A 23,050-nucleotide genomic window follows, 5' to 3' on the forward strand; every position below is an offset into this window, starting at 1 on the left:
TTTCCCTCCATATGTAATTCTATAACATGTAAAGAATGCACAAATATAAACATATGTATTTTATTAATGTTTATCAATAAATAGAATTTATCAATTAAAAAAACAAGGCTCCTGCTTTTCCTAGAACATATTCTTGGGAACTGCATCAAAAAGTGAATTGCATCATAAAGCCAAGGGTATAGGAACAAATTAGAATCAGGGGTCCTAGTACTTCAAAGCTTTGGCTTAAAATAAATCATATGTATAAGTAACAATTTCATAAAACCAAAATATGATCATCATTAAAACTTGCAAGTCTTTGAAGATATATATTTAAATCCCATGTTCTGTATAATGGACACACATGTACTTTATATGTTGATTACACAAGGGGACTTAGTTTGCTGGATAATGCATGAGTGGCCCCACTTGTAACTCTGCTTTATTAAAAATGTAAACAAAATGAAGGTACTATCTAGATAACACTAAGTGATAATTAACAATAATTTACAAAGACTATCAGATTTTAAAAAATCTCAAAATTATTTGCTTCAGTATCTCAGTAGACTCTTTATATAACATTATCAGCTTATCATTCATGATTTAATTCATGTTGGAAGGTTCTCTTCATATATATATATTATATATATATATATAGAGAGAGAATTAACAGGATGGGGACAAATTCAATGACCCAAATCTTTGTCTACATAAATGTTTTCATGGCAAAAAGGTATATGAATTTATTCCATGTGACTCTGAAGGTACATGAAAAATTAGGCTCATTATCACAAAATTTAGACTGTAGTCCTCATCTCTCTCTACCTACCTCTTTACTTTGAGAACAACAAAATCCCTTCAAATGAGAGTGTTTGTGATGCACAAATTTGCAGTGTTGGTGTGTTTTGGGTAGCCTAGAATAATCAAATGCAGAAGGCTAAATTTGGGAGAATGGATCCCCAAAAAGATCATCCCTTGATATTGTTTTTCAGTATAGAAAGCTCACTCTCTAAACTGGTCCATCTCTTGGTGAAGAAATTCTTAGCCTTTGACTACCCAGGAGCACTCAAAGTAATTCAAAGTGATAGTAAACAAAATGGCATTTTATGATTTACAGAACATCTTCACAAATATTATCTAATTTATCTCCACAACAGCTTCATGAAGGAGGCAGGAGAGATTGTTTCTGAGGCCAGAGAGGTACAGTTACTAGTTCACGGTCACACAGTAAATCACAGCGATTGATTCAGGGCCCGTGCAGCTTCTCTTCTTCCTCCTCCTTACTGCACGTTCATGGAAGTCGTGGACAGTGTGGGCAGCAGCCCAACAGATATAGTGTGAGTTTCACTGCCAGGTTCAGGGCCTTGCGGTTCAAAACCTTGCTGATCTCTCCTTTGTATTAGAGGAGGATCATCCTCCTAAAGGGGGCTGCCTCCTAAGCTCCAATCTTGTTAACGGCAGAGGGACAGTGACTTAAAAAACATAGGCAGTTGGTCCGTCCAAAGTCAATGTACAAGACAGGATTTAGACAGACTTTCTTCACATATGATGAGACTAGGTCCCCAGATGAATCTGCTCCCACTGATCAGTGACAACCCCAGGCCACACCAGGAGCATTTCAGCATGGCGCAACTTTCTTAACAGCATTTGGCAGTTCCAAGTCACATTTCTCGTTAGAGTCTTTTCCTGTTCCCTAACAAGTGGTTTTCTCCACAAAAAAAAAAAAAAAAAAAAAAAAAAAAATTGTAAGCCTCTGCAGGACACAGAATTTTTTTTTTTTTTTTTTTTTTTGCATTTGGATTGTTTGATGGCAATCTCTTCTTTCTCATTCCAAAGTCTCTTCCAGGCTGGTGCAATTCCAGAAATAAAGTAAACATCAGTGGAAATGATACCTGACTTCTTAAACAGAAGGAACAAGGACAGTATGATGAAGTCCTGAGATGCTATCAAACCACAGCCAAGACCAAAGTGGACACCTCACAGGGCTCTGGGATGTGGTGGTGTTTACCTCCCTGGGACCTTCACTCTGGGACAGGTGGCAAGAGCTGTGAACTCAGTTTTGAATGAAAAACATCCAGGTTTATCTGAAGGGCAAAGCTGGCAAGGTCAAAGTTCTAGAAGGCCCAGATGAGGCGGCTAGTTCCTTTGAAACAAAGTCAAAAGGCAGGCAGGTCACACCTTTTCGAGGTAGCTGATGGCTATAGCAGCATCCTGTTGTCATAGAAACAGAAAGGAATCATAGAGATCCCCTGGTCCAAACTTCAGTTGATAGATGAAGAAAGTAAGGTACAGGGAAGGAAGGGCATGGGTCACAGTCTCACACCACGTTAGAAGTGGAGCCAGAGCTGGAATCTAGGTCCTCTGGCTTCAAGTGAAGTGCCGTTTTTCCACCCTGAGCACTGCTTGGTCCTGCTCCTCCACCTGGGGAAACTGCAGTGAGTGACAAGTCTTGGCAGCGTGAGCCTCCAACAGTTCTCTCCCTTGGAAGCAGCAAGGCCAGATTCAAGGGTTATAAATTGGTACCAAGGACTTTGCCACAAGCTCACGAGAAAGATTCCAAAATCTTTTAATAAACACTATGATGCTGCTGATCCTGCCCAAGGCTCTCGAGGAAATGGTTTGTTCTAGGAAAGTGAGCATCTCATAGCAGGAGGGCTTGAGGCCATGGGACTGATGGGGAGCCGTCTATCTTCTGCTTCCCTCCGAGGTTGCTGCAGAAATGGTTTTCCTCTGAAAACCTGTTTCTTCCATGGTGAATAATTGGAGCATGTCCTGAAGAGAAGGACTGACACGGACATAAGAAAGAGCAAGTAGAAGTCTGTGACGGACACGGGAAGACGCACAGTTGGACCCAGACTCTGGTGGAAAGTGTATTAGTGTCTGGCATAGAGCAGGACAGAGATGAGCCAGTGAGTAGTCTGAACATGGCTGTGACAGACACGAACAAGCAAGAGATGTGTGCTTTTGGAACAGAACTCTGACCAAGGCAGGCGCGGGGAGGATGTGTTTTGGCAGTGCATGTGAGCAGGCACAGCAAAGAAGGAATATTTGGAAACGTCTATGATTGAGATAGGACACAGTGAGTGATCATGTTTGGAACATGAGCAAGACAAACCAGGCATAGTAAGGGTATATACTGGGGACAACAGAGACTATGAGGCAAGGGTGACTATGAGGCTGGAAAGAGGGAGTGCTAGGAAACAAAATGATCCCTTCCAGGGGGATCTCTGGAGAAGAGCCTCCCAGTGAACTAGGGGGCCATCCGGTCCCCTGCCACCTGCTGGAATCCTGGAGGAAAAGCTCGATGGGCACAGGGCGCCTGCACCAACAGATGGAATGCTGGGTGAAGAGGACACCGGGTGCAGTCATGCACAAGCAGCAGCTTAGGACCTGGCCCTCTCCCGGAGGGATGGCTGTCTTCAGGGTCACTGCCCCAGGGGCCTAAGTGTCACTGGGCTGTGCAGCCACCAAAGGAGAACTTGCTGGGGGGTGGGACTGACTCTCCCATTGGCCACCACATTCCACTGCATCCCTAGAGAGGGGAGAAGATCACAGAACCTCAGAGTTGGAATGGACAGACAGTCTGGGGCAAGAACCCACCCACTGCAGGAAAGCCCCTCGTGCCATGCAGACGGGTGGTTGTTTAGCCCCTGCTTAAGAATCTCCCCTGACCCACCAGGCCACATTATTTTTGAGCAACTTTAGTTATTGGAAATAGCTTATTAATGTTCTGCCAAAATGAGCCTTCCTACAGCTTCTACCTAGTGGAACTACTATGCCCTCCAGGCCCACTCAAAATTCTTCTCTCTGCTAATTATATCCCCCAAGTTTTCTCTTCTCCAGGCTACACATTTCCATTTTCTTTAATAGTTCATTATATATTATGGTTTCCAGATGATTGCCCATAATAGTCACTGTCCTCTAAACACAATCCTTATTAAAATTATCTCTCTTGGAATACAGAACCAGGAAAGAGCCCAAATCTACATAGTGAATCTGATTTATGTCACAAACTTTTCATCAATTTAGTTTACTTCTATGGATGTGATTAACATTAAGTTCATTTCTGACAATGATAATATTCTATTGGCTACATGTTCAGTTAATTGCCAGGTTTTATCTTTTTTGATACAAACAGCTGTCAATTCCTGTGGTTCTTTACTACACGGGTGCAATTTTTATTTATATGTATATTTATTTATTTACTCATTCACTTATTTTGCCAAAATATAGGACATTACAGTTGTCTCAGTTTAATTTCATTTTATTGATTTGGTATCATTTTAGTCAATTGAGATCCTTCTAAATCATAACAATTTCAACATTCAAGATAGGATTATTTAGCACTGACTCAAGTGAGACTTTAAGGCTTCTACAAGCACATAAGAAGATCAGATATTCAGGATAGGGGGACACATGTATACCCGTAGCTGATTCATGTCAATGTATGGCAAAACCCACCACAATATTGTAAAGTAATTAGCCTCTGATTATAATAAATAAATAAATTTTTAAAAACATGCAAAAAAAAAGAAGATCAGGTAACTATTGCTACCTAGATCTTTCAGTTTAGTATCATTTGCCTTTTAGATATTTAATTTTCAGTCAAGAGAAAAAAAAACTATTGATCACACAGGGATAAACCAGAACCCTGTGGAACCCCAATACAGACTAGCCTCCCAGCAAATGGGTAATCATCAGTGTGCCTGAGAATGGACCCACCTATGGAAGGCTTTTTGCAATGCCTTGCTGAAATGTCACTGTCAAGCAGTAAGTCTGTCCTAACAGATAATGAAACGAGTTAACATGAATTATTTTTTAATGAGACAACACTGACTCTTGCATACATACCATTTGTGTAATAACTGTTTTCAATTTTTGGTAAGGTCTATTTCAAGTTGTGAGGCTACAGTTTCTGGAGTCTACGTTATTCTTTCTTTAAGAACTAGGGCAATATTTACTGATCTCTGGGCTGCTATCAAACCCTGAATCCACAAAAGAGCACCAGTCAGAGGTCTCATCAATCAGTTCCTTTAATCCCCTGAGAAATATTAATAATACATCTTGGCTCAGAGACAGTTAAAAGCTTTCCATAAATCTCAGGCAGCAACTTTCTCCCTGTGATGTTCTCTTCTTTCCAGTTGGAAGACTATTCTTACTGAAGCAGAATATGTAAGATTTCTTCCCTAAATAATGAAAGCTAACTATTTTTGGGTTTTCTACTTGCTCTGAACATAGCTATTGATTCATCCTTAGTTATATTTTCCTTCGTTCAGATTTTTCACATGCCATTTTCAAGCATGAGCTCCCTAGAAAAACTCAAAATGCAACCTCATGTCTTTACATACCCCTTGTATTTTCCTCTGTTTTATTCACTGAACATATCTATTAAAAGAAAGATTCACTGAAGAGAAAGGAAGAAAGAAAAGGAGAGAAGGAAAGAAGAAGGGGAGAAATGAAGGAGGGGAGAGAAGGAAGGGATTCTCATTTCTCATTGGCCAAATTCCCTTTGTATCACACTTTTTATTATTATTAGCAACAATAAAAACAATCACTCATTAGGGTAGCATCTGTGTCCCAGGGCCTGGGCTAAGTGTGTTATATGCATTAATTAGTATAGTTTAAACCCATTTGACAGACAAGGAAACTGAGTTTCAGAGTTAAATAATTTGCCCAACTTTATTCAGTTAATAAGTAAATCAGACCTTAAAAATTCTGGTCAGTTTTGATTCCAAAATCTGGACCCTGAATTGTCCTGATACACTGTCACTCATCATCTTAAGAACCATTACTGCCAAGTTCAGGGTTCAGGTTCTATGTCTCCAGCATTTCCATGTCCCATTATGATGGACTCTAGGGTAAAAGGAATATGCACATGGGTGTACATTACATCTACTCCTCCTATGGGAAGCCTACAGTATGATGTGTCTTCTTTTACTGAAACACAGTGTGACTGGGACACTAATACGGAACTCTTTCCTCTTGCCCACTAAAGGAGCATCTTTGCCAAGAGGTGCACATATTTTCTGTGATGCAGAACCAGGGGGACTAGGTGGAAAAGGAAAAAGAAACTGTGAAGTCAGGATAGCAGAGAGTAAAGGAAGGGGTTAAGTGAGTAAACATCACAAAGAATGAGCAGAGGGGATGGAAGACAGAGCAGGAAGACCTGCGATAAACGGAACCACTGAGCTGGGTGTGTGGAAGGCTCCAGAGCAGTTGTGGAGCTTGGGAGGAGGTTCTTTGAGAAGTATCTCCAACAGGTTACACTGGTTCTCTCATATAATCCTTTCAGATAGTTAATTAATGATTGAGACTTATGCAGAATTGCTATTGAATGCTTGGTACCACTCCTTTTAATCCAGACAATATCAATATAGCTCAAGGGGAGAAGAAAGGAAAATATCCCAGCCTCCTAACTCCATGGAGAACTCACAATCCACTCCCTCTCAGCAGGAAAAAAGGAGACCTGAGAATAATGAGGGGGTGATCTTGTGTCCTGGTTGGCCTGTGTCAGCCTCAGTTTACACTATTGTATGAATCACAATTAAAGGTTTAAAGTCTTCTCCTTTTCAGGTCTTCATTCAAGATACAGAATCATGGTGCAGTATGCTGTCCCCCAAGAGATATTGTTCCCACATCTGTCCATGGAATCTTCCAAGCAAGAATATTAAGGTGGATTGTCACTTCCTACTCCAGGGGATCTTCCCAATCCAGGGACTGAATCCACATCTCCTGCATCTTCTGCATTGGCAGGTGAATTCTTTACCACTGAGCCACTGGGAAGCCTCATACAATGGAAACATGACTTTAACAGTCAGTGAGTACCTTTCACTTTCAACTGCAAGGCCACTCTATTAGCTAAGCAATGCAAACAGTAAGCCAGGAGACAGGAAGCTAGATTCTGATGTCTTTTTAGCCTTCAGTCATGGCACGCCTCTGATGACTGAATCCCTTTCCTGTGCCTCATTTTCCTCATGCGTTAAACCAGGAAGATAATCTTTGACATTCTGGTTCTATGAGTGGCAGAGATGGTGGGTGACAGATACAGACCTTCTGACTGGGCACCAGCTGTGTGTGGGACTGTTCTCCAAAGCTGTGGGTATTTGAATTTGGCTTTTAATATTCTATTGTTAGTATCTGATACTTTATATTCTGTGTGGAGGGAGGAGGTTTCTCTGGAAACACAGGAAGATAATTTTGGGATTTGTATTAAAGAATCTGAAATACTTCAATTTCTGAATCTGTGAAGTCACAGTGCAAAGCTGTTAAATATATCTGGCTAAGATAGGACGGGAGGGGCCAAGATGCCGCAACTTAAAATGCAGCGAGATCACAACTGTCTTTCCTCAAACATATGCTTGATCAGAAACATTGGCAGAGCCACTCAAAACCCCGATGCAAAATACCATTAAAAAAGAATCTCTGATATTTTAACAGATGAGTTTTTAAAATGCAATTTCTTGTTTTAATAGTTTTAGTAAAATCCTCTACAATTCATGAAACATTCGTATATCATTATATCATTCCACAAATAACCTTCAACATAACTCTGTAAGGAAGGCAGGTAGGTACAATGTAGGGGCATGGATTGACTGATAGGTAATAGTGGATCTAGTGTTATAAATCAGGTGGCCTGCCTCCCAAATCAGGAATTCTGTCCACTGGGAATCATGGAAATCATTGTATGGTGGGAAGAGCTTTGTGATGAAGTTTAATATGAATGGTTGATGAGACAGAGTTAAAATTACAATTGTTCCAGAAGAAGAGGGAGAAGGAGGAAGAGAAGGAAAAAGAGGAAAAGAGGAGAAAGATCACTAAGTCATCTTTCACAAAACTGTCCAGAGACTGTGTGCATCAGAGTTATCTTGAATACCCATAACAAATCCAGATTCTTAGGACCCACACACCAGACCTCTAACAACAGCGTGGGAGTAGGGAGTGGGGAGAGGGCAGAGGTGAGGAGGGGAGAGTAGAAACCTGCATTTTTAAAAGGTGCTTTCATATTATTCTTGGGCACATGGAAGTGCAAGATTCCCCGAGGAGGTGAATGTCCAGTTATTTTACTCACACCTGAAGCAGAGTTTAGCAACAGAAACAAAGGGAAGAGAAAGGACATGTGAATACGAAGAACTAGAGTTTGAGGCATTCAGTGATTCTTCACAAGGGACCAAAAAGAAAACATTGAATTGCATGCAAACAGTTCGTTTTAGCTGAGTGGACAAGTGATATTTGTTGGCTTTTATGACATTGATGATAAAATGAGAAAAGATTTGAATCATAAAAATGAGATAGCAAAAAATGTAAATGCACAAAAAACGAGTTGCACAAAGCAATATTTTTTAAGGTGTTTTTTATGTGATGAAAAAAAAAGAATGACTGGATACAACTAACTGATAAAAACTAATAGAACTGTTTATAAACAGTGAGCATATAAACTTGTATTGAGTTATTAGTAAGTTTAATGGCCCAGAAGGTGACAGTCTAGGCCAATTTCTTCATTTGTCTTTAGAACACTATCAACCAGAACAGAATTTTGACGCTGGAAGATCCAGTATTTCCCAAATATGCAGTGCTTGCCACAGATGATATGCCAAAAAAAGAGGCATCGCATTAAACAGCCTGAATTGCAGTAAGGAGATTCCATACTTCATTCATTCATTCGGCTTATTTTAAAGAGAAATACTCAGTTTGGCTCCACTCTGGCTTTAACAAGTCTCTAGTACCTAATGAACTGGAGAGTAGGCCTTTGCTCAGAGTTTTTGGCAAGAAATATTATTAAATTTTAATATTAATAAAAATTTATGCAAATAACAATAATTTGTTTTCATTGTATTTGTTTTTTAAGTCATCTTCTGTATGTGATTTTGCATTTAAGGGCATGATAAAGTTTCCAGTTTCCAGAGATCAAATTGCCAACATCCGCGGGATCATCAAAAAAGCAAGAGAGTTCCAGAAAAACATCTATTTCTGCTTTATTGACAATGCCATAGCCTTTGACTGTGTGGATCACAATAAACTGTAAAATTCTGAAAGAGATGGGAATACCAGACCACCTGACCTGCCTCTTGAGAAGCAACAGTTAGAACTGGACATGGAACAACAGACTGGTTCCAAAGAGGAAAAGGAGTACGTCAAGGTTGTATATTGTCACCCTGCTTATTTAACTTATATGCAGAGTATATCATGAGAAACGCTGGACTGGAAGAAGCACAAGCTGGAATCAAGATTGCTGGGAGAAATATCAATAACCTCAGATATGTAGATGACACCACCCTTATTGGCAGAAAGTGAAGAAGAACTAAAGAGCCTCTTCATGAAAGTGAAAGAGTAGAGTGAAAAAGTTGGCTAAAAGCTCAACATTCAGAAAATGAAGATCATGGCATCTGGGCCCATCACTTCATGGGAAATAGATAGGGAAACAGTGGCTGACTTTATTTTTTTGAGCTCCAAAATCACTGCAGATGGTGACTGCAGCAATGAAATTAAAAGATGCTTACTCCTTGGAAGGAAAGTTATGACCAACCTAGATAGCATATTAAAAAGCAGAAACATTACTTTGTCCACAAAGGTCCATCTAGTCAAGGCTATGGTTTTTCCAGTAGCCATGTATGGATGTGAGTTGGACTATAAAGAAAGCTGAGCACAGAAGAATTAATGCTTTTGAACTGTGGTGTTGGAGACTCTTGAGAGTCCCTTGGACTGCAAGGAGATCCAACCAGTCCATCCTAAAGGAGATCAGTCCATCCTAAAGAAGATCAGTCCTGGGTATTCATTGGAAGGACTGATGTTGAAGCTGAAACTGCAATACTTTGGCCACCTGATGCAAAGAGCTGACTCATTTGAAAAGACCCTGATGCTGGGAAAGATTGAGGGCAGGAGAAGGAACGACAGAGGATGAGATGGTTGGATGGCATCATCGACTCAATGGACATGAGTTTGAGTAAACTCCGGGAGTTGGTGATGGACAGGGAGGCTGAGATGGTTGGATGGCATCACCGACTCAATGGACATGAATTTGAGTAAACTCCAGGAATTGGTGATGGACAGGGGGGCCTGGTGTGCTGTGGTTCATGGGGTTGCAAAGAGTTGGGCATGTCTGAGAGACTGAACTGAACGGAACTGAGAGTTTCCTTTACAAATAGATCTATTCAAATTTCAAAAAATGTATTTAAAGATAGATAGCAAATAGCATGGGCAGAATGCTGATATGGGTAAAAATTGTGAAAATAGCAGGCAAATGACCAAAAAAACCCCCTGTCAGACAGATGTGAAAACCTAATTGCAGAGAGTAGTGTCTTGACAAGGACATAAAGCAATGCATCCTCAGGGTGGAAACTCTGGGATCTTAGGCCAGCACTCTTTTTATTATTTTGTGCTGCTTGCAGAAAGGACCCCAGTTAGCTGAATTTGCAGTTTGGAATGCCTAATCTTGAAGCTTGGACAAAACATATTCTAAGGGGTTCTTTAATTCCATCACCAGTGTCAGACATGTCCATGTTTCAACATGCCAAAGTGGAAGATCAAATCAGTATACATGGCTTATTCTAATCCCAATGCACCTCTGTTTATCCACATGCACATATAATTAAAGACAAACCAAGTTGCTTGTGAGACTTTTTTCCATTGCCTGCCATAGTTCTTGAAGGACAAATAAAAGACTAGAACTTTTAATCTTTGGGGGATCAAACTGTCCGCCTGCTTCTTCTGCTAAACTATTTTGATATGAAAGAACCTAAAAATCTGAGGAGAAAAAATGTCTTAAAGGTATGGATCCATGATAAAATCAGCCAGTATTAAGTGAATATTTATTATGTGTCGGTGATTGTGCTAGGCTAATCACGGATTATCTCATGTAATTTTCACAACAATCCTATCACAGAGTTTTTTTTTACAGTATCTAGTTGAGCAGAATGAGGCTTAGCAACTTGCCCAAGTCAAATGGCTAGGGAGAGGTGGAGCCACAATCTGAACCAGGCAAATTCAACAGCCGCACTGCTAAATGTGCACCTTCACTCAGTAAGTACTCCTGACTCTTAGACACTGCAGGTAGGAAATGTCCTGCTCTCTAGAAGCTGCCCAGGTGAGCAGAGAGTGTTTTAAATACATAAAAGTATTTAAGATCCTACAGGATAGGCTGAGTCTCCAAGAAAAAGAGAAGCAGGTAGTGTGAGGGCCCAGAGGAGGAAGTGATTACCTCAAAGACTGGGGGAGTAGGAATCAGGAAAGTTTAGAACTCATGTTGGAACCATGCCTCAAGGAATGAGTAGGCTTGTTCCAGGCAATAAATTGAGAAAGAGCATTTGGGGCAGCAGAAGTAATTCACAGGCTGGAGAATTCACTGTTCACCTAAAGAAAACTGATCAATCTTGCATGCTTATTGCCTAGGAAGTTAGGTCAGGGGAGAGTTGGGGGAAATGAGTTAGAAAACCAGATTGGGTCAGGCAAGAAGAACTTTACATGCCCTTCACTATCTGCCCACTGCAAATCACACTATATTGCTCAAGGTTATTCTATTACAGCTCAATCCAACTGGCATTTACGGTTTAAAATCCCACATGCCTGAATGGCCTTAACATCCTCTTAAGCGATACATGTGAAATAGCTTCTCTTTCTATGGTGATATTATACACATAGTCCCAAAAGAAAACCAGAGGCAAAAAATTTACAATTTGCAACCCTGCCAATGTCTTGCCTTGGGTAGTAGTAAGTTACCCCTCACTGGGAGGAGAGACAGACAACTACCTACCAGATAAGCTATAGAAAAGATCACTACACTGGTTGGGATATTTGACCAGATTGCTTCTGAAGCCCAGCCCATGTCTAAGAACCAAATGTCCTGCATTATTTCAAGAGTTTTCAATTAACTAGCAAGGAGCATAGCTTAGTGGTTAACAGCAATAGTCTGAAATCAGATGAATACTTGTTAGAATCCTGGCCCACCACTTGCCAGCTATAGGATAGTAGCCAAGTAATTTAACCTCTCAGAGTCTCAATTTTCCCATCAGTAAAATAAGGATAATAATACTTGCTCCATGGGTTATATTAAGAATTCCACAAGATAACATATGTAATGTACTTATCCCTTATATGTATGTAATATATCCCTTACTTATATGTACTTATCCCTTACTTATATGTAATGCATTAATCCCTGGCACATAAAACCAGCACTCAGTAAATGGCTGATGCTAACATAGTGATAATAAACATGGTGATGTCTGGACCAGGAACCAAAGTATTCATAGGCAACTAGGTGGTATACAGGACAACCATACACACACACACATGCACACACACACACACACACACACCTTCCCCCATAGTCAGAAACTCAAAGCAGGCAATGCCAATTCACAAATAGAAGAAAAATTCCATTATAACAGCCAGCAAAGGAAGTAAAAGTCTGAGAAGAATAAAAGGAACATGAGTAGGCACCAAATATGTTTGTTTGTTAGGTTTATCAAAATACAGATTCACCCATTTCTTAGAGAATAAAAACCTCTCCAAGAATAATTCTAACTGTGAAATGTTTCGAAGAATCTTGTAAAAAATGAGGATGAGAAAATAATTCGGAAATCATCTTGTGGAAAGCAGGTTCTTGGCTCTTTGGTTGAAAATAACCTGAAGCACATTCAGATGTCTGTTTACATAACCAGAAGCCATCTACCAGGTTTCTTCACCTAAGGGTTAGGGATGATTTCACAGCACTTCTTGGAGGACAGAAGCTAGAACTTTCAGCCTCACTCCCTTCCCCACAGTTCCCCTTTCCTTGCAGTTGAAGTAATTTTCCTTCTCCTTCTGAATTTCTTGTTCAGGAACTGTCCTATACCTTATGAAAAGGATATTAAGGTGATTTTGACCCCAAACCATTTCCCCTCAGACCCAGTTCTGACAACGAACCAGTGTTTCAGAAATAGGAGCCTTGTCTTCCTAACTTAGAGTTCCTGATTTCTTCGCCTACTAAGATGATGATTATGAGAACACAATTCATCAATAACTTACTTATTCCAGGCTCCATCTGTATAATATCTTACATCAGCCTCATAATAATGTTATGAGGCAAGAATCATCTTCACTCCCACTTTTGCATAGAAAGAAACTGGGGCACCAACAGGTCAAGGAACTTGTCCAGGATCACGCAGCTTCAAAGTGGCAGGACCTGAATTCAGACTGAGGCTCATCAAATGCCAAGTCCTATTCTTTTAGCCATAATACTAAATTGCTTCACCAGTGTTCTGATTTCCTCTGGATTGGGATTCTGCTTTATTACTTTCAGATCAGTGAAGTCCTAACAGTCTTAACTGTCCACATGTAAAAAAAGAAGAACATGAAAACCAGGATGAGGGGATGTTTCTTGAATCTCAATCCTTCTCCTTAAAAATCTTTATCAGCAATTTCTTTCATATCAAAGCCTGAAACAATAGAAATTTATCTTGATTCTCAGACAGAATCTCAGGCATAAAATCAGTTGCTTACCACTGAGCACCTACAGAGGCTGGGAATGGATTCCTTCCTTGCACGCATGCATGCTCAATTGCTTCAGTTGTGTCTGACTGTGTGCGACACTATGGACTCCTACTCCCCGCCAGGCTCCTCCGTCCACGGAATTCTCCAGGCAAGAATACTGGAGTGGGTTGCCGTGCCCTTCTCCAGGGAATCTTCCCAACCCAGGTACTGAACCTGCATCTCCTCCATTGTAGACGGATTCTTTACTACTGAGCCACCAGGTAAGCCCGGATTCCTTCCTCAGGTGCATCTAAATTTCCTATCAGCCAGAAGAATCATAAAAGAAAAGAGAATTGACAGCATCACTCTGGCATATCTCTTCCCACAAGTAACCTTTCCAGAAGGTCTCCAGCTTCAACCAAAGAAGACACTATGCTGGCTGAAGTAGGTTTGCTCTCTCTTGTGTTTAACTGCACTGTGGAGGATTTAGTGGATCTGTAACTCACACAATCACAAATGAAGGGTCTGAGAACATCTTTGACCTCCCACCCCTTCCTTGGCCAAGCTAACGATCAATGAATGTTTCCAGTGACTGGTGATCATCCAATTTTATCCTTCTACTTTATTAGGAACATCTTAGTAAGCAGATCCGTTCCATTTTGTGTTGAAATATGTATCTTTAAAACTTCAAACCTTTATAACTACCTCTTTTCTTCGCTGTTGTTGTTTAGTTGCCAAGTTGTGTCCGACTCTTTATGATCCCATGGATTGTAGCCTACCAGGCTCCTCTGTCCATGGGATTTCCCAATCAAGAATACTGGAGTGGGTTGCCATTTCCTTCTCCAGTGAATCTTCCCAACCCAGGGACTGAACCCACATCTCCTGCATCGGGAGATGGATTCTTCATCACTGAACTACCAGGGAAGCCCACCGCTTTCCCTTGGGATCCTGCAAAACAAATTGGTCCCCTCTTCCAAAAAAAACCCTCAGATGTATTAAAAACAACACGTAGGACCTTAATCATCTTTGAGCCCTAAGCTCATCATCCCCCGTTCCTTACACTGTTCTTCACATGGCATGAATATTGAAAAAAAAAAAAAAAAAATCATGATGTTTATCTTCTCCTGGAGACACTCTTGTTTGTGGACACCCAGAATAAGATGAAGCTTTCCCACTGCCATGGACCAGGGCCGCATGTCACCAGAGAGGACTAAGCGTACGTTTGCACGGTGGTGTGGTTTTCTAGTGGGTCTCTCAGTGTGCTTTGGAAGCGATTCCTTCCTGAACAGCTGCTCCGACTAAATCGGGAGGGCTGTGTCTCTGCCAAGTACATGCTGTAAGGGAACAAGCTTGTAGAGCCTGCCTCACAGAAAGGGCTTATCTGCAAGCTTACTGCCGGCACTCTAACCATGGACATTCAGAGCCCTTCCTCTCACAAACACCTGCCTTTTACAGGGGTTTCCACTCTTTGGTCCTGTCTTGGGAGTGGATGCGGATTAAGAAGAGTCAAATGATGCAGGGGCTGCACTATAGTAGGCAGATAACAGCACACACAACTCCTGGCTCCTGCTATCCCCTGGCAGAGGTAAGGAGATTCTTTGTTGCAAAGCCCAGAGGATTAGTTTAAATCAGGGTTTTTTAACCTCAGATTTATTTTGAAATTTGGGACCAGACAATTCTTGGGAGGAGTGGGATGTCCCATGCATTCTTGGATGTTTAGTAGCATCTCTTGCCTCTATCTACTGGCTGCCAGTAGCATCCACTAGTTTTTTTGTTTTTTTTTTTTTCTTTTTTTGGTTGTACCACGTAGCATGTAGAACTTCCAGACCAGAGATAGAACCCGTGCCCCGTGCAGTGGAAGCACAGAGTCTTAACCACTGGACTGCCAGGGAACACCCACCAGTTGTGAAAACCAAAAATGCCTTCAGACATTGCTAAATGTCCCCTGGCAAACAAAGTGAACTGAAGTGAAGTCGCTCCGTCGTGTCCGACTCTTTGTGACCCCATGGGCTGTAGCCCACCAGGCTCCTCCACCCATGGAATTTTCCAGGCAAGAGTACTAGAGTGGATTGCCATTTCCTTCAAGCAAAACCACCCCTAATTGAGAATTGCCAGTTTAAATCCAAACTGTCTCAGTAGTTTAAGACATGGTGTTAGTTGCTCAGTCGTGCCTGACTCTTTGCAACCCCATGGACTGTAGCCTCTGTACATGGAATTCTCCGGGAAAGAATATTGGGGTGGGTAAGCCTTTCCATTCTCCAGGGCATCTTCCTGAGCCAGGGATCAAACCTGGGTCTCCTGCATTGTGGGCACATTCTTTACTGTCTGGGCCACCAGGGAAGCCCCTTAAGACATGGAACTAGACCTAAACTTGAAGCATTACCTACTTCTACTTTCTCATTTTACTGGTGCAGAGAGAAATGATAGCAATTAGTAAGAAATTAGAAGACAGGCTTCGCTCGTTCCAGTATACTAGTGGTTCTCAATCCTGCTGTATACATTAGAGGTCCTAAAACACATGCATTTCCGGTCCCTAACCAGACCAATCAAAATAGAATCTCTATGTGTGGAAGCCAGGAGCTCCCAGCGACTCCAGTGTGCAGCCAGGGTCAAGGGTCAGAGACTCGCATCTCACTGACTCTGTTCTTGCCTCCAATAAACCACCTTGAACACCTCTGGAGTTGGGTGCGGTTTGCCCTGCAGGGTGGCATGCACAGTGGGGCACCAATCTCAGAGGCCTGGTACATGGGACCCTAATACCCTAGAAACAAGAGCACTTGCAGAGCAAACGGGGGAAAACAAATACACATGGTGTGTAACCAAACAAGCTAGCATATTTTGCACTGGATCAAAGAAATGCCTACAGGTAATTTAAAAGCCAGAAGTCATATTCAAAATAACAGCCCCAACTGTTCAGCACAGGGCATGATGTACTCAGGAAACAAGTCTTGTCTCATGTTGTTTAAACAATTATTTACAAACAGTGTGATTAATTTCATTTCATTCATTTCTGGCTTTTCTCCTAACAGAGGAAGCTCCTTGTTTAAGCAGTGTTTATAACATAGAGATTTCTATTGACTCATTCATCAAGAAACACTTATCAGGAAGCTGAGAAAATAACCGGATAAGTTGTTTGTTTTAACCAAGACATGAGCAACGTTATATCTACAATTATAATAACAATAGTGATAGCAGCTTCCATTCATGAAGCACTTTTCTATGTATCAGGAGCTGGGCTCAGCTCTGCACATAGGTTATCATATTTAATCTTAACAAAAGTCCTATGAGATGGGTTCTAATATTATCCCTGTTTTACAGGGGAGAAAATAGAAGCCTAAAGATGTTTGGCCACATTGCTAAAGATTATATAGATGGTAAATGACAGATCTGAGACAGGACTGACAGCCAGGTGTGACAGACTCCAGCCCCTACAGCCATTATGCTACATTGGGTCGAATGACTGGTTACAAACCAAAGCTCAGCTTCCTCTGAGTCAGAGACTGGAACTTTTCCTTGACAATATGTCTCAGTGGAAGGGAAAATGTTTAGGTCTCAGCACTTTGGCCCAGAAGTGGGCATCCCGGAGGGCAGCTTAAGCCACTTGATTACCAAACTTTTGCAGGTACGCTCTGCAAACAGCACTAACTTTTCTAACCCTGAGTATTTGATGAGGCAAGTGGAGCTCTTGTGATGTTATTCTCACTATGTTCTAGTGTGATATCAACAAAAACCATGTTTTGTGAGAGCTGCCTCAGGTAGGGATGGGACAAAACTGAAGACAGGGCCAGCTTCATGACTGTGCGATCAGAGTCGTCACACAGGAACTCAGAGCTTGCTGCTTGTCCTCATCTCGGAATTCGCAGTAACTATCTTTGAAACTGTGAACCCTGAGACAGTGAGGCATGCACGTGAGCAGAGACGACATTTGCAAGGGGCAGGCACACTGTAGTTCCTTGCTGCCTATCACATTAGCGATGCCCCATGAGCACAGAATTCTGGTAGACCCACCAAACATATGGACTTTACTCATACTCAAAGCAAGCACAATGTGAACATATAATTTAAATGAAGTATTTTCCATTGTCTTTCTGTCAGCAGCTTCTCTAACATGCTTACCTTGTGTTTGCTGAGTCTCGCTGAATTTCCACAGAACATGGGTCTGCTACAATTCTGCACCCATGTTTCCTATCAACACATCTACCAACACCAGCGGATGACTGGTGGCCCTGAGAGTACATGTTTTCCATCTGAACCAGAACTTGCCAGATGCAGAAAGAAGGCAGAGATTGTCTAAGAAAAAGAAACCATCAAGGAACCCTACCATGCCTTTTTCACAGTGTTGCTCCCCTGTATTAGCTAAGCATTTATGTTTAAAGTACTGACATAGAAAGAAAGGATATGATAGAGCAAGTCAAGGTTCTTTTCTCTGCAGTCCTTCTCTACTCCTCAGTAAGCCGAGGGGAGAATGTTAGTAGAATGTGTATGCAACAAGAAGTAAAATAAAAATAGGTGCATTAGTTTTATGCACTGTCTGGTAAAAATAAAATACATAAGCATGTCTGAATTCCAAATACAATTTGTGTAATTTTGGTTATTCCACATACAAGTTAAATGCTCTTATTTTTGCATTTAACACTGCCATTGCACAACATAAAGATAGATGGTAAATTTTCTGCTAATAATTTAAAAATGCATTTTGTTTTTCTACTAGAGAACAGGTAAGTAGCAAATAAAATACATATGACAAATTAAGAGAAAGACTGAGGAGGAAAGAAAATGGCTTTACATTTTAACAGAAATTTGTTCCTGCCCTTTGAACCAGAAGCCCCACATTTTCAATTTTCACTGGGGCTACAAATTATGTAGCCAGCTCTGGAGGTGATTGAGGAAGAGAAGGCGAGGTCATTCTCATCCATCCTTTACTGTCCGAGCTATCAGCGAAGCCCCTTTCATCCATCTTTGACTTACCCAGAGTAAGTCTGCATTGACTCAAAACAATGAGGTAAATGTTGAATCCAATTGTAGCCTCCAAAGTTCAAGGTAAAGGCCAAAAAAAAAAAAAAAAAAGGCTTTTAAATGCCAAACAGCTTTCCAACATTAGCAGAAACCTCTAGGGATCTAAAGTAAATTAAACCTAAATTATTTCCTCATCTGTGGGTAATCTTCCAATCTACTAAATGAAAACCTTTATTTAAATACAGAATTCTGATGGAATGAAACTAAAGGTTGGTAAGTGGCTTCACTGTGACAAAAGCAACTATTCCAGTTAAGAGTTAACAAAAAAATTTCTTTTTGTGGTGAAAATTTATTTGAGTACACAGTCCTGGTAAATGATAGGGTCTAGGCAGGGTCTGATAAGGGCATCCATCTATTCATTAGACAAATGTATTAACTGAACAATGAGCTATACCCTGCAGTAACTTTTGGGAATAAAATGGACATTATCCACCCTCAGGGACTGACAGTCTGGGTGCAGATAATAAAGAAATAAACGAAACATGAATATAATTAAAAATTCCGATAACAGGAGGCAATAATGAACCTGAAGAACTTTTTTCTCCTACTGTTATTTGGGGGAAACTCATTCTCTTTCTTACTTTCACTTTTTCCTATTTTCCCATTTCTCTTTATTGATGTGACATATAAATCTGAATATACTAATCCTGTGCATGGAAATGTCAAAGATTATACAGTCCATCCATTAGAATCATTTTATTTATTATTAAGCTCTAGTGGATAATAAGAGTTAATAGTATGAGGTAAAATATACATTGCTTCCTTCCACAGAGAAGGATCAAGTTGCTTTGGAGCAGTTTTGTCCATTGGGACTTTTTACGATAAATGAAATAGTCTTCGTTTGCTATATGTAACCACTGAGCTCTCGGGATGTGGCTACCAGACAGGGCAGGTCTAGAGACCTCCAGGTCAATGGAAAGACTTCATCAAAGAGATTGAGGGTGGAGAACAGAAGATGATAGCCAAGTCAGATAGGTAAGAAGTTCTTTGGGAAGTGCTGCACGAATGTTCAGCCTTCTTAGGAATTAGGTGAGTGACTTAAGTCGAGCAAGATCTAATCTTGCAGAATGTCAGGGAAGATACTGAAACCCAGCATGAGCAGAGAAACCCACCCCCGAAGCTAAACGTTCCATGCAAATTCTGCTTGTGTTCCCTAACTTATAAATAGTCTGCTCTTATAATTATCTCCCCCATGAGGACAGAGCTTTGCAGTTAGCAAAGCAATTTCCCATACATTATCTTGTTTGATTTTCACGGTGAGTTAGGCAAGAAAGGAATTATTTACCCAAGAAGCCCAAACTGGAATTCTCAGTGGATTTCAGGTAGAGAATGATCTCTGCTCTGAAGTTACTGTTAGCACCCCAAGTCCCTACTCTGCCAGGGATCATCTGAACTAATCAATATAAATAGAAGAAAAGCTAGACCAAGGGAGAAGAAATAGATTCCCTTGTCAAATCACACGATGTTCCAGGCACTTTACGAGGCTCAGAGGACACAGTCGTGAACAAAACTGGCAAAATCCTTGGCATTTATCCAATACACAAAGAACTCCAGAATCAAATCCCTATATAACCCCACATCACATCAACATGGCTTATTCCTATCATCTGTCCCCTATGTGACTATACATGGTCACAGTCTGCGGGTCCACAATATGCCTCCCAAGTGTGGAGCATCACTTGACTTAAAGAATGACTGAGCTGAAGCAAGCTTCCAAAGGAATATTCTCCCACATTTTACTGGTTAATATCAGATAAAATTATCATGTTTCTTCCTTTTGTCATTTGAATTTTGTATACACAATGTTGACCAGCAGAGATGGAAAGGCATCCTTGTTTTCTTCCTGACTTGAGTAGGAAAGCAGCCAATGTTTTCTCATTAGGTTATTTCTTCCTTTCTCTGTCATTATATTTGATGTGAGTTTCCTAGAGTGGCAAAAGTGACTTCTATAAGACTAAGAGAGATATTGGCAGATGGGGAAAACCTAGCTATAGAATTGGGTTAAAGATATGATAAGGAGAGAGAATCGAGCTCCAAATTCACTAACAATCAATTTATACACAGGATGAACCTGTTAGAATCCATTGCTCACATGTTACTAGCATTATGCCTCTTTCTTATATATGTGTGCATGCAAATTAAAACTGCCCCAAGAAACATTCATATGATATAATTCATGTTTGGAAACCATTTTTTTAAAGACTATGTAACCTACATATCTGGACAAACTATTTCATCAGTTAACCAAATGGTATCTTCACTTCTATTTTGATTGTGGGCTGAATATTCCCAAAGAAGACAATTATCCAACAGAAAACAACCAAACACAACTGCAGACTATTCTGCTAGTATGGGCACATTAGTCAGTACAAGCTGAGTGACCAAAGTCCTCTAAAAATGTCTTGCAAAAATGTATTATTTCACTGGCTACCCAAATGTTTGTTTAATAATAAAATGTCATGTAAGTCTAAGGGCTGTGAAGATAGGACCAAGTATGGGAAATCTACTGTTCTAAACCACCGAGGTCAGACTGGCTTGTTTTTAATTCAACTTGGAAAAGTAAAATTCCATTTTTTCAAAAAGATTTTAAGAGGAAAAAAGGTCAGAGTCTCAGAGTGCTGCCATTAACTGGCTCTCCTCAGTGTGAGTCTTGGATTGTAGACTAAGTCCTCTACAATAAGAGACTTAGGGAAGATTAAAAAAAAAAAAGTAACTTTCAGTTTTGAGCATGTGAATCTTTCCTAAATCTGAAGATAATCATGAAGATATTTCATCAGCAAAAATGTACTGATCATTTGATTATATACTATTTTGTAGACACTGTGTGAGGGGCTAAATGGTATACAGAGAAAAGAAAGTCATGGTTTCTACCCTCGAGGAATAATTGGCCTTATAGGGGTTAAATAAGGAACTCTATAATCTCAAGCAGTACAAATGCGAGAAAGAGTACTGTAAACAGGTCACTGCTATTCAAAGGAAGCAGAGAAGAACAAAGGATCCAATTGAAAAAACACAAAAAGGGTGTTTTCTATAGACGAGGTTAGTATCTATCCTGAGATGAGTTTCTATTAAGTTGATTATTTCTTTGAATAGTCAATGTGTGCCCAGGCAAGAAGTCAATGAGATTACAAAGAATAGACTTATCTGATCTAAACTTAGTTCCTTTTTAGAAGAGAGATGGAGAAAATGCCTGGATTTGAACAAGTTACTAATCTTCACAGTTTGCAGACAAGATAGAGAAATATGAGCATGATGGCAGAGTTGACAGACTGATAAATATCTCACCCAATTTATCCAAAGAGTCAGGATGAACATGAGAAGTGGTAACCCTATTCCCGACTCTAAGTGGGCTGGACAAGACTGAACTCTGGAGTCAGGAAAACTAGGATCTGGATTCCAGCTTCCAGCTTCATCATTTACTATTACTTGTATAAATTTGGGCCAGTTATTTAGCCTCTCTAAACCTTGGTTTACTCATCGTTAAAATGACAATAATTATAACATCAAATTCTTTGGGTATTGTGAAAATTAAATGCAACAATGATTTCAAAGTTCTTAAATACAGTAACTGGCACACTTTTCTGGAATTATGTTAGGCATCATGATCACAATCATTATTATTAGTGATATGGAAGGAGTTCTCTGGTGGGTTGCCCCATACTTTGTCAATAGATGCCTTGGAAGAGGAAACTGACACACAGTTCCAAATTTGACATACACAACTATAAATTTGTTCGGTCATCATCCTACATTTCTGTGATTTATATTTTGCTTGTATGGTTAAAACTTGCATTTATTTAGATTTAACTCCATATTTCCAACATTGGTTGATTGGTTTTCCTTTCTAAAACCTTTAAGTCTGCCTTCTAACATGTTAGCTCTCCCTCAGGGCCATTTATTAATATGGTAGATGATAGCTCTACTTATGGAGACAGGGAAGACTCAGGAAATTTGTGGCTGGGGTGTGAGAAATAGAAGAATTCTATTTTGGATGCATGAAATATAAATGGGGTTGTCAAGGAAGCAAATTGGATCTTGTGGCCTGGAGTTCAAAGGGCAGCTATGACCTGGAGATATAAATTAAAGAGAGGGCTGACAGCATGATGATTGCATTTAAAGCTATGGATGCTTAAATCACATAAAGTGAGAATGTAGTTTGAGGAGAGTATTAGGAACCAAGTGCTGAAGAACTCCAACATTTAGAGGCCAGATAGAAAAGGAAGAACCTGTTAAGGATTCTCGGAAGGTATTGATATTGAGTTAAGAGGAAACCCAGACAAATATGGTGTTTAAGAAAATTAATTTAGGAAATTTTTCAAGAAAAAAGCTGAGTCAACTGCAAGAGGTCAAATAAGAAGAGTTTTTTCAAAATTTGAAACTTCTGTAAGAAAAAAGCTAACCAAAGTTTAAAATCAAGCAGAAGATGGGAGTATGTTTCTGCAACTTATCTAACAAAGGATTAATATTTGGAATATAATAAACAACATCCAGAAATTAATCAGAAAAATAAAACATATTTTCAGACAAAGTACCAAATATAGGAAGGTGCAGTCAATAACTAATTTAAGAAAGGGCCAATCTATCAAATCTGGGAAATGCAAATAAAATG

At 40.2% G+C, this 23,050-nt stretch overlaps 1 protein-coding gene across 4 annotated transcripts in view; it reads right to left on the reverse strand.

Moving 5' to 3' along the window:
- HTR4 (5-hydroxytryptamine receptor 4) overlaps positions 1 to 23,050 on the reverse strand; it is a 179,318-nt gene that overhangs the window by 28,244 nt on the left and 128,024 nt on the right. For 2 of the 4 annotated variants that reach the window (XM_065935890.1, XM_065935872.1), the window contains one exon: positions 3,421 to 3,511. The exons of the other annotated variants lie outside the window; for them this stretch is intronic. In XM_065935890.1, coding sequence (XP_065791962.1) covers positions 3,421 to 3,511 — 91 coding nt within the window. Of the gene's footprint in view, positions 1 to 3,420; positions 3,512 to 23,050 lie in introns of those variants that run through there. 4 annotated transcript variants of the gene reach the window in all.

The sequence above is a fragment of the Muntiacus reevesi genome, chromosome 1 (assembly GCF_963930625.1).
Source record: "Muntiacus reevesi chromosome 1, mMunRee1.1, whole genome shotgun sequence".
NCBI lineage: Eukaryota > Metazoa > Chordata > Mammalia > Artiodactyla > Cervidae > Muntiacus > Muntiacus reevesi.